At 36.4% G+C, this 12,494-nt stretch overlaps 1 protein-coding gene across 1 annotated transcript; it reads right to left on the reverse strand.

Annotated features, from left to right (window-relative positions):
* Window positions 1-1,099: 1,099 nt before the first annotated feature.
* On the reverse strand, window positions 1,100-7,823 carry LOC110717105 (formin-like protein 6). The gene is made up of 4 exons (XM_021895752.1): window positions 3,350-7,823; window positions 3,049-3,251; window positions 2,112-2,353; window positions 1,100-2,037 (listed from the first exon to the last, which is right to left on the reverse strand). The coding sequence occupies exons 1-4, from the start codon at window positions 4,924-4,926 to the stop codon at window positions 1,246-1,248; spliced, it is 2,814 nt and encodes a 937-aa protein (XP_021751444.1). The 5' UTR covers window positions 4,927-7,823; the 3' UTR covers window positions 1,100-1,245.
* Between the last annotated feature and the right edge of the window lie 4,671 nt (window positions 7,824-12,494).

Raw genomic sequence — 12,494 nt, forward strand, 5'->3', positions numbered from 1 at the left:
ACCAATCAACAAAAATGTTTTTGATAGACTCCCCACAGTCATCAGAACATCTGTATATGCACTCGGGTAAAGGTGTTAATTCGGATGTTTGTATCTAGTTCAGTAAGGTCGGGTTTATTTTTAAATTTGAGTCGTGTTAAATTATTGTGTATACACGAGTCAAAATCTGAATCGGATATAAAGATATTTTTCGAGTCGGTTTTGAATTGGGTCGAGTCGGGTGTGATTTTGATACCACTGCTCTCCGGTATGCCTAAGTTTAGGACTATAGGTGCACTCTCCACGAGAGGGTGATCTCATTCCCTTATGCATCAATGCATGTAGAATGTAATCCCAAAATAAATGGAATTTCGTTAATGACATAAAAGGCTTCATCAATTCATACCTAGAAAGCCAATCAAAGTGAAATCTTTCTTTTCCAAACCCAACCACTTAATTTGAGTATACAAAGCCTAAATTTTCCAGTTTCTCTTCGAAAATCCAAACAGAGTTCAAAAAGAAGTTGTATTTGAAAGCTCCCGCTAATCGGATCCAACTGTCACCGGCAAATTCCGCAGTTTCCGTCGCTATTTAGGTATGCATTTTAGCCTAAATTTCCTTAATTAACGTTTAACTTTAATTTTCTGGGTTGAAATTTACAGGTGTCTGATCTCAGAATGCAAAATTTTCAACTTTATTATGGTTACTTTCATATCTTTTGATTCACTGCTCATTCAGTCATTTTCACAAACATGTGGTGTGCACTTCTTTAAATACCATCAATCAATCATTGTTCATAAATTGCACTTCTTTATGAACAACTTTAGGATAATATTGTACAAATTGTAACAAATCATGCTTCATTTATTAAGATATTTTGGTAGAATAAAATTAATAATAATTTTACATGGAATAGGAGGAAGCAAACCTATTTTCAAAGTGTAGGTTGTAGAAAAAAAACACTAATTAACCTGACTACTGTATAATTCCTTTACTAAAGCTCAAAAAATCTGAAATTATTGAGCTTTTGATTGTTGGGTCTTTCCAGAAGATGCTTTATAAATATGTATTTTTAATAGATTCTTGTCAATGCCCCTGAAGAATTGATTTGTCGACCGACTTTTTTTTTGTTGTATACCGTTGCTTGCCTCTCAAATGGAAATATATGAATGACTTGTTGGGCATGGTTGCCTCGTTTTTATATTCCATTTTGATTATCTGACTCATATACAACCTGTGGTTGTGTGGAGGCATTGTTCTCTTGTATCATGAGGACATGCTTTCGTCTCCTGAACTGTCATCTCGTCGAACATTATACTTTGTGGGGACTGGTGCTGTTGCATATGCTGATATTCGGAATGATCTAGCCGTTCCCATTACACTTCTGCTTTCCATTGTTCCAACTTCCTTGCACACATTGTCCAGTACGGCGAGGAAGTCTCTCACGATTAGAAAGATTCTGAATGGGTGTGCTTCTTCCTTTGCTGTGTCACCGTGGAAGTATTGAGTCACTTCTCTGACATGAGCCAATGCTCTCCTTTCGTGAGCCTTGACTCGTGCAATTTGTTCTTCGGATTCCTTAAGAAACTTCTTCATTGACTCGAAGAATTTCCCTTGCATATCTGGTGTTTCAAGTTGCAATACTAGCTTGATCTTTTGGAGCCCCATTTCTAGCTTTGACACATAGCTACTTAGGACATCTGAGTCCATCCCAGCTGCACCTTTAACACTTCCTAGCTCTCTACTTAGTCCTGACACAATCTGCAATCCTTGCTTCCTGAACGCTTCTTCCTTCTTTGTGGAGCTCAATTGATCAGCTGTCTGAGGATTGACATCAGAGCCAATGCCTACAGACTTTATGATTTCTTGGACGACAAAGTGGAGCAATGTGGTCTTTCCATCTGTTCCCTTGATGTCTACTAATTTTAGGAGTGTATCAAGTTTAAAGGCCTTCACATCTCCACGATTTGTTCCTGCATTCATTCTGTTCCCTGTTTGCAGAACAGCTTCGAGGAGTTTAAGGAAGAGTCTGCTACTTTTCAATTCATCACTTGCTACCTGTAACATGTCATTTACTTAGGGCATTTGTAAAAAGGAGTCAAACTAGAGGGTAGAAATTTCTGGCACTTTACCTCAAGGGTTTCAAATGACTTTGTTAGGTACTTCACTTCTGAGTCAAAGTTAGCTCTGTAAATCATAGCTTCAACTCTTTTGAAGGCAAATGGTATCTCAAGTATACCCTTGAGAAATCTCTCAGCAGCACCTAATTTTGAGATGTCGCCATTGTAGTCTTTTAGTTTTATTTCTTCTTCCTTCGTAGGTGCCATCTTGACCAATGTCTCAAAAAGCTCCGCACCCAAGCCTTCTAAATTGCCTGCTCCAAGAAATACAGAGTTAATGTTATAAGGATTGGATTGCCAGGAATTCTTTTGGTTTAGTCATCTGTGATTAACTGTGATTGTATTTGGTGGGTATATCATGCACCCATTAATTGGATTATACTGGAGGTTCCTTATTTTAACCTCCCTGAGCTATATCATAAATACACGTAATCAATTTCATGCATCTCCTAATGTTGTGAATTACATGGCTGGTGTCATTTGGGAAGTATTTAAGCAATATAGGTAGAGAACTTGAGACAGTAAACAATTTGCAAAGCTCACTTGTTGACTTAGGAAATAGGATTTATGACTTGAAATACTTAGCATTTTCTAAGAATATGATCACTTATTTGCACTGTCATTAGGCATAATTAGAAAGAATCTCAATTATATGAGCATGATTATTGAGATTAGGCTCTTCTACTTCTGCGAGTATCAACAAATTCTGGCCCGTATATCTTCATCTCCGTGATTCAGCTAATGTAATCAAGGGATGAAGTTTTATATGACTCTATCAGACTATTAGGGCTCAATCATGTATGTGTTACTGCCAATTTCTCAGAAAGATACCTATGTGATCTAGTTAACCTACTTATTCTACGGGTAAGAACAAGAAAAACAATTAAGGTCTGGAAATAAGGCAGGATGGAATTAGCCCAGAGATTATTTAGAAAAGAGTTATTCATACCATCCATAAGTGCTTCAGCAACCTCATCCCGAGTCACATTCAATGCTCTTAATAAAATGGCAATGTTCTGGGACTTCTTTGGGTCTAAAACACGGTTCTCTTTCTCAACTGGAGGGAGAACTGATCTTCTACCTGTCTCTTTCTTAACCGTCGTAGGGGCCGTATTGCAGCCAAATAAACTCTCCATCATATCCTCATTTAACCTACAATGAATTGGCAAGATGGTGAAAGCTGTAAAGTTTGGAGTGAGTCATAAGATGTTTTGGAACCAATACACAAAAAAAGGATATTGTGGCCTTACTGAAAGGAGCTTGATTTCAGCTGGTCCCACACGGTAGCTCGATCCGAGGTTGCCCTTACTTTATCCCAATGCAAGGGCTTCAGCCTTGGTCTTCTTTCATCTAAGTCGTCTCCATTAGGCCTTCCAGTAGAACTGCATCCATTATCAAGCTCTTCACCTGTTTTTATTGTTTCTTTTCTTAGGCCATCTCTTGAGTTAGGACTTTCCAATTGTGCCTTCGGTGAAACTTGAGAAGCCCCTGTAGACCCATTTTCCATCTTATTAGATACTTTCTTCGGTGTCAGTGATTGTGCCCGTGGAGCAGGTGGTGGTGGAGGGGGTGGTGGCGGAGGAGGAGGTGGTGGTGGAGGTGGTGGATTAGCATTCTGATGAAATGGACTACTACTGCTGAATTTTCGGAGGAGTGCTAAATTCGGTGGTGGTGGAGGAGCAGCAAATTTAGCCCTCTTGGGTATATTTGACCTTGTTTCCTCCTTTCCTTGAGTCTCATACTCCTTTTCATAATCTGACTCCATCTCTGCTCGTGGCGGGGGTGGTAGTGGAGGGGGCGGAGGTGGGGCAGTGGCCTTAATGGATGGAATGATAGCATGCTTGATAACATCAGGAGATGATGAAGCTAAACCCCTTGATTTAGGTGAAGTCCTCCTAGAATGAGGGAAGGAACTTCCACCATTGGTTCTACTATTTGAACGTGTAGCTTGAGTCCAATACCCATCATCACCACTAGCAACCGAGCCATGAATCGAGCCATGAATTGAGCCGTATGGAGTATAAAACAGAGTATCACTTCTGTCCTCATCAGAAGAAGACATAGTAGCCGTTGGGGAACCCCTCTGTGGCACACTCCTTGGAGGAGCTCTATTCAACGGCGGCAATGGCTGCAAATCAGGACTAGGCCTATATCGATCTGACCTCTTCATTGAACTATCATTATTAATACTATTACTATTATTCAGCTTATGGTAAGGTGATCCATTGGCTATGTTATTCTCATTGACTGGTACTGATCTCTGATTTGAAGGCTCTACTGTCCCTATATACAGGAAATTTGAAGGGGGCACTCTTGGTTCTTCTGTATGCCTCGTCGAGTTATTCACACCACGGCCACCGCCACCACCACCAACCAACTTCTGAGTCTCAACAGGGTTCTTCACCCTGTGTTTATACAAGAAGAATGCCAATGCTGATAGCATTCCTAATGTTACTATTACCACTGAGACTGCAATTGCCACTTTCTTGGTAGGTTTTGCAGCTGGCTGTGTTGCAGTTGGTATCGGACTTACCCCATTTGACGCTACAGGAGGTGGAGGTGGTGGGTTCTGAGTTGGGGTTGACCCTGCTGGCACCTCCGGGAAGAAGGGTTGGTCCGGCGTGTCCCCGGAATTATCAGCTAAAGGCGGAGGTGGTGCCAATGATGACGAATCATCGAGTCCAGGCGGAGGCGATGAGCTTTCTGGGAACAATGGTTGATGCAGGATTCTTCTGATGACTTCAACATTCCTTAATTTCTCACCATTGGCTACAACAGATAAGGTTAGTGAAATGATCAATATCAAGTTTAAAGAATGGTTTTTCATTGTGAATTTTGGTAGGATTGTTTTATTATGTGTATATTATCCCACCAATTCATGTCTAAATTCATTGGCTATTTGGCTTTCCAATAATCTCGGTTTGTGGAGAAAGAAGAGAGAGAGAGAAAGAGAAAAGAGTGTGTGTGGAGGGAACCTTCTTTAGGCTGCAAGATCTGGATGCCCAGAACTCTGTACTGAAGTGAAATGATGTCATCAACTTAGCCGCAACCCTTTTTTTTTTCTCCTTTTCTTTTTTAAATTAATAAGCATCTAAATCTCGGTCTAAAAATATACGGAGTAATAATCATGTACTCGTATACTTGTATTATTTTAAATCATACAGAGTAAAAAACTAAAAAAGTAGACACATTATTTAATACGAGTACTCCAAACTGGATTTCTAAATTGATTACTCCTTCCGTCCCAAGGTCGTCCTATAATACTTGGGACGTTAGGTTGGATACGTAGTTTAAGAAAATTACAAATAGGTCTATTTAAAACATTTGTTTATTATATAAAAGATTCTTTTTTGTATTTTTATATTACAAGATAGCAACAAGTGGGGTGGGAGTGGGATAGGTGAGGAGAAAGAAAATGTAGGAAACTATTTTTTTATTAGTGGTCTCATTTTATATTTAATACGTGTTAAGTATTATAAAACGGACGAAAATGGGAAATGTGTCAAGTATTATGGAACACATTTTTTATAAACTTAATTTGGATCAATTTCATTAATATTACTCTTTATGTCACATCCTCAATTTTTAAAGTTAAACATTTCATGATTTTTGTTACTGATCTAGCGTAGATTAGTGGGATTGCTGATTTGCTGTTCTAAAGAGAGATCTACTGCCAAGTGGAAAAAGGAAGAGAATCTACTTTTTTTTTTTTTTTTTATTAAATTTGTTTCTTTTTCTTGTTTTTCTACAATGAAAGGAAGATAGTGAGAAGATAGTGCTAAAATATTTAAAGAAGCAATTTTGCTTGGTTGGTAGAACTGCTAAAATCGAAAATTAAATAAAGTTTATTCGTCCTTGCTGTGTAAAATATTCTTTAAAAAACTAATTTGTCTCTTTCTTTTTTTTTTCTCATTTAGTTATTCTTTCTTTAGTCATTAAATGCTTCGGGATCACTTCTTCATAGTATTCCTTGTATACTTTCAGTGGGGCGGCAATCTCCTGTTTTTATGCCTAGAGCTTCTAAACTTTTCCTTGACCTTTGCTGATTCATTCATTCCCTTTGATTATGAGATAACCCTCATCATCATGTTTTACCATCAATCGAACAGTCATAAACCATGATTCTATGAAAATGGCCATCCATATCGAATTTCCCAATATGAAGTTGTGGTGTTGGAGTAGTAATATTGCTTTCCACCTCATGTGGTTTAGGATCAAATCTTATAGGAATTATTTGAGGGATTTCCCTTCAATTGAGTAAAACTTCCCAATATAGTATAAGTGACTATAATCATGTAGAATATCAGTTTATCTTTAGGTCGTACTCTGTAGCATATAGGTTAAGAGTGTGTTTTATAATCCTAATTTAGATATTAAAACAATTCTCTATGTTTAAACATAAATAGTTAGTTTTGTGCTTTAGTAATACACCGTATAAAACTTCCAATGTACTGTCACTAACATGATTGAGCTCTGTCATATTGGACCCTAGTTATAGAAGTAAGGGGAAAATTAAATCAAAGAATAAGAACAAAGGAAATTTGGCCACGTGCTAAAGCAAAACGTCAATATTAGTACGAGTACTAATCAAAATTGATACCCTACTTCCTTCTCCCACGCTAAATGCTTGAGATCTAGCTGTTGTTAGTACACTGTCGCAGGTGGTGAAAAGGCTTTTATACCATTCAATGTGGGAGGTTTAGGGCTTTACATGAATTCCAATTATTAGGCCCATGAATTTATGGCTGAAAAAGCAAAAGAATCAGGGCCATTCTATGCACAATAAAGGACATGATCAACGTGAACATTAACATTATCTCAATACTCGAGTACTGAGTATGTTAGTAAATCTTTTTGGTACATAAGAAAGTTGTTTCTGATTGACCTTTAGTCCATAAATTGAGAGTAGCATCGATCCTTCTCTAGACCAATCAATGTTATGTAATATAGATGACGTTTGACAATTCTCTAAACGACCCGTCTAAACCGTTGATTGTATAATGGTAAAGTCGTATTTGTCAAAGTCTTTGTAGGAAAAAAAAGGGTGGTGTGCAATGTTGGAACATTATTTATGCCTTTTGATTTGATACCCTGCCTGGTCCAGTGAACCACCAAGTCATCGACTCATAAGACAGTATGACAAGATGAAGAGCATATTGTCACGTGCCGACTGCTTTGCCCTAGTCACGCACCGTGCGCCACCCGCTTACAGTCCGTCGTAAGCCGAGTCAGGCTTTCTCCTTGGCACTAACTCCTTGTGCCCACGTAGCACAACTCCTTGTGCTGTTAGTATAAGTTTGCTAGTACGATCCCTTTATGCTAACAAGTCCCCTTTAGTTGAACTAAGCACTCACCCTTAGTGCCTTAGTCCGAATTTACGACTAAGTGTCGTAGACAATTGAGCACCCAAGCTATCACCCTTGCTGGTATGCCCGATCACTCACTTGGCACCCTCGTGCCTTAGTTTTCCTCACACTCTCTAGGTGTTGGAAGGAAAGGATTGAGTTGCAAGAGAACACAAGTGCTTAAGAAAGGCTTTTTGTATTGCTCTCAACTTATAGCTCTTAACTTGTTGATCTCCCAACTTAAATGTACAAATGAGCCTTGGAGCCTATTTATAGTGCTCCATCCTACTTACATGCTTCTCTAGAAAATTCCTAACCTCCTCAAATGGAGGGTTCTAGACTACAACAATCTAGAGTGTTCCCACCTCCAAAGGAACATACATACAAGGAGGTTTCTACATACTTCCTACCTAGAATGCTAAGGACTAACCTAGAACATTCTTAGAACTTTACAAGAGTTATGTACATATATAGGGAGACCTAAAAGACTCCTAATATGTACCAGACCTTCCTTGATTATTCTAGAGTCATCCACTCTAGAATAGTCTTCAAAAGAACCTTGTAGATAGCTCCGGAACCTTCTAGAAGCATCTCGCGTTTTCCGGACTACCTGCTTCCAAAACTCGTATTTCGGGACCTTGTCTCGGAAAACTGACACCACCATCGTCTTCCTTGGCCCAAAATACGGTGGACCCCCAAATTTGGGCCCATTTGGACTTCATTTGGGTCTCCAAACGACCCATTATTGTGTTACTGTCAAGTGGGTGTTCACTAGGATTCTAAGCAAGGTGCAATATAAAGCTCTTTAGGGGGAAGTGCTTACCTGAGCACCAAGGCAAGCCCCCAAGCCCCGATTGTTGCCTTGCTGCCTAGTGACCCTCTTGACGCCCATCCTTGGTGTGGGAGATGACCCGTGACAATATGCTTTCTTTAGACGTACAGTACATATTTCTTGCTTTAATCTTTAACTTTTGTTGGTGTTGTTGGTACTTGGGTGAGTGTGAGGCTCAGTGTTCAATTCCAAAGTAGAGTGTAAAGACAATGCTATCCTTTTCCAACCCTTTAGGTTTAAAATCCTTAATTCTTTTTTAATCGTTTAATAAAAGCAATCTTTACTCTTTTAATATTGCGTGTTTGTATGACTAACTTTAATCATTCTAAAGCTTTTTATTGCTTTTCATCATACAACTTCTAGCTACAATAGCCTACAAATGACCGTTTTTAGATCAGGGTTTTAATTTTCCTTTGCTTATCTGGAAAGTTGTTGCTCATTATGAGTGTTTGCTACTTATTCTTTTTACTTGTTTTTCTTAGCTTAACTAATCTATTAATGAAGGTGGTTAACATGATCTACTTGTAGCTTTACCCGTTATTACCTTTTCTCGAAATGTGTCATACTGAAGCTTTAGAGCTAGATAAATTATCTTTTACTCCGTAATTTACTTCCTCCGTTCATAAATAAAAGTTATGCATATTTGGGTAGTAGTTCTTTTGAATGTTTATACTCCGTCTATAAAAGTTGTCATTATGAGATAAAGGAACATTTAACCAAGGATGAAAGAATAGTGATCCCATTTGTGGACATAAATGTACAAGTTCCACCTATCTTTTTACTTGTTTTTGCTTAACTAATCTATTAATGAAGGTAGATATTTTAATCTACTTGTAGCTTTACCTGTTACACTGTTAGGAGTATTACACTTTTTCTCATATCGGAATGTGTCATCCTAGAGCTAGATAAAATCATCTTTTACTTCCTCCGTCCATAAATAGAAGTTACAGAATATGAACTGTTTAGGTAGTACGGAGTCCGCATATAAGAGTTGTTTAACTATTTGCCATTCAGATGAAGGAATATTAATTTATATAAACTCTCAATCAAGGATGAAAGAATAGTGATCATATACTCATATAAATGTACAAGTTCCAACTTTGTTTTTGGGGGATTTCTTAAGCTTTTGTATCTGTGCTTAATTTGTCCTTTAGGTATAGAAATAGTTCGAATTACTTCCCAAATATGAACATAGGTCGGATCTTTTCAACGGGTGGAAATCAGGCCTTTGATATAAAATACTACTTCGTATATGCATGTATACATACTGTATAATTTTGTTACGGTTTTTATAATGAGTTGAGGTCATTTACATTACGCACATGCCACTAGTAAAGGAGTTTCTATTAGATGTTCATTACCAATAAGGATTATTATTGAGTCTAATCTCTTAGTATCTAAGGTGTTGTTTGGTTAGAGGTAAAAAGCATGGGAAATTCTATTTCCTAGGAAATGGATATAACATGTGTTGTTTAGTTGGCACAAATTATCAAAGTGGGGAAAATGAAAATTTCAAGGGAAGTTTCAATTCCCATGAAATATGGGAATTCACTTACCAAGCCCCCCGTAAGTCACAATTTCCATGATTATTGTGGGGCATACTTGCATTATTATCACTAATAATTTAATCTTTCTTTCTCTCTCCAAATTTGTTACCTTAGATAAAAAATTATCAAATTAACTAATAAAACATAGGAAATAAATGCCTAGGAAATCAAAGTTCCTATATCATCAAACCAAACAAACTTAATGAAGTATAATTTTCTATGGAAACTCATTTCCCATGTCAACCAAACAACACCTAAGTTAGGGTCAATTACTTGCCTTCTAGCCAAACTTGAAAAAATCTATTACAAAAACCGAAATTGGATTATCATCATAATTAACTAAAATGGGTGGTTTTCATGATTAGTACATTATTAATGGGTGATAGTGGCATGTTAAGTAGTAATTCTGAAGCCCCAAAGAGCAACATTAGAAGTGGTAGAGATTTTATGTCCATCACTAATAATAGTGGCATGTCAAAACCAATTTCTGCCTTTTCATGATTATTTTTTAGCAGGCTCTGAACTTCTATTTTACATTGCTGTACATATATAATTGCAGTACACTTCCATTAATTCTTTTTCTGTTTTATATAATAAATAAAGTTTGACAGTTAGGAGGCATTTTATGTAGAAATTACCTTACAGGCTATCAATCCTTAATTGTTTCAGATATAAATAGATATCAATAATCTTGTACAATTGAAAGTCAACTGTCAAAATTTCCAGGATTTAATAGATGAACAATTTGGTTGTCAGAAAATAAATAAATAAAAAATTGGATGAACAATTTGGTTGTCAAAAAAATAAAAATAAAAATGATAAATAAATTGGATGAACAAGAGCTGGTGAGTGGTGATAATATGTAAATAGTGTTTTAGGAAATTTAGTTTAGTAGTAAGTAGTAACAAATTTATCATACTCAATATCCCAAATGCAAGGAGTATTAAGTATTATGTATGAGTGTCTCAATATATTACTATTACAATATGTCCCTTGGCTCCTCCTTTGGCCTCTTAACTTCTTATAGTGAAGCATTGTTCTTTATGTTATTTTTTCTTTTTCCTCTTTTTATTTTCTTGCATTTGGTTCTAACTATTTGTAAACAGAGGGACTTTAAGTTGGATCTAAAACTTGTTAGATGTCGATTCATAAAGTGTGTCGTGTTAGACATGTGATAGGATTTTTATGCCCTGACCAACGTCTGTTGTGTACCATTAATGGACAAGGGGGTTGATTAAGTATTGTTTAAACGCCCTGTAAATTGTTTGAAGTTGAGATTTTATACTATTGATATGTGTTTAGATGATCGATAATTTACTGACACGGTAACACGTACTTATCACAATTAACATTCATCTTTGATGCTGATTTATACCTCCAAAAATTGGAAAGAAAAAAGGGAAATAAAATTTTCAATTTTTGTCAAACTTTTTCAATGTGAATTTCCATGCAGCACCTATTCTTACTCCTTTTGATCAAGTTTTGTTTTATTAAAGTTGTGAAACATGCCCCGTACTTCTCCATCTGTCGAAGAAAAAATGATAGTCCAAAATCTTAAAAAAATGTAATGTTGTGATAATGTTCCATGATTGTGTCTTACGCATTATTGGTTATAAGCTTGACAAATAAAAGACATGCTAGTAATCGTAGTAAACACCACCAATTAATTTATATTAACACGTCAAGTATCATAAACCTTACTTTGTAACCATGCAACCAACATTTGCCACACTTCATATCTTCTACATACGACTACAATACTAAGAAATATTCAATATACGAAGTATAAAAAAATGTTCTGTATTACAACGATAATAATCAAAGAACTAATTCTAAAAATGAAACCGACTACATAAACCAAGATTATATCTCTTGTACAATGTACTTGTCAACCATAATACTTTCTTTCTAGTTACTTTACTACGAGGTACTTCGTATAAAATAACAATAAAATTAAAATAATAATAATAAAAAAAAAAAAAATCAACTCCTATATTGGGACATTAGAGGGTGTAGCTTCAGCCCTCTACTGAAACATCTCATATTGGGACTATATAGGCTATATTACTTGTAGAAAAGATTGCCTGATTCACCCCACTATGAATCTAGTACGTACTTTGTATTATTCACCTTCCACCGACACTATAAGCCAAAATTCCAACATGACTTTCATGAGGGTTCAACTCTTATTTTAGTACCTGGCCTGAGTTGTTGATCACGTAAATAGATGACCATAATCTTATTATGGATTTGTCTGTTCCTGCTTACTTTTTTCTTCGTTTTCATATAGGGCATGCTCCCGTTATTTGGATTTAGTAGTCACATTGATGATATATATGTCGTAAACAATGACTACTTTTATTAATTTAAGATGTCTAAGAAAAGTTCTATTCATACACTTTAAAGGTTTGTAATTGACTTTTCCAAATTTCCTTACCAAGAACATCATAGGCTATTTGAATGATTACATTTTACGATTAATACATAAACTCCAACTTATTTTCCCGAGTTTGGTCGGAGACTGGCCTTCTTAGAGTCATGAATCAGCTAATCAACATAATTGAGAGGGAATAAAGCTTAATTAATACACCGTAATATACTAATATAGTGTTGCTAGCTTGTTACACGTTGGCTAATTTTGTATAACAGCTGACTAATAAGATATACGGAG

The sequence above is a fragment of the Chenopodium quinoa genome, unplaced genomic scaffold (genome assembly GCF_001683475.1).
Source record: "Chenopodium quinoa cultivar QQ74 unplaced genomic scaffold, ASM168347v1, whole genome shotgun sequence".
Lineage (NCBI taxonomy): Eukaryota > Viridiplantae > Streptophyta > Magnoliopsida > Caryophyllales > Amaranthaceae > Chenopodium > Chenopodium quinoa.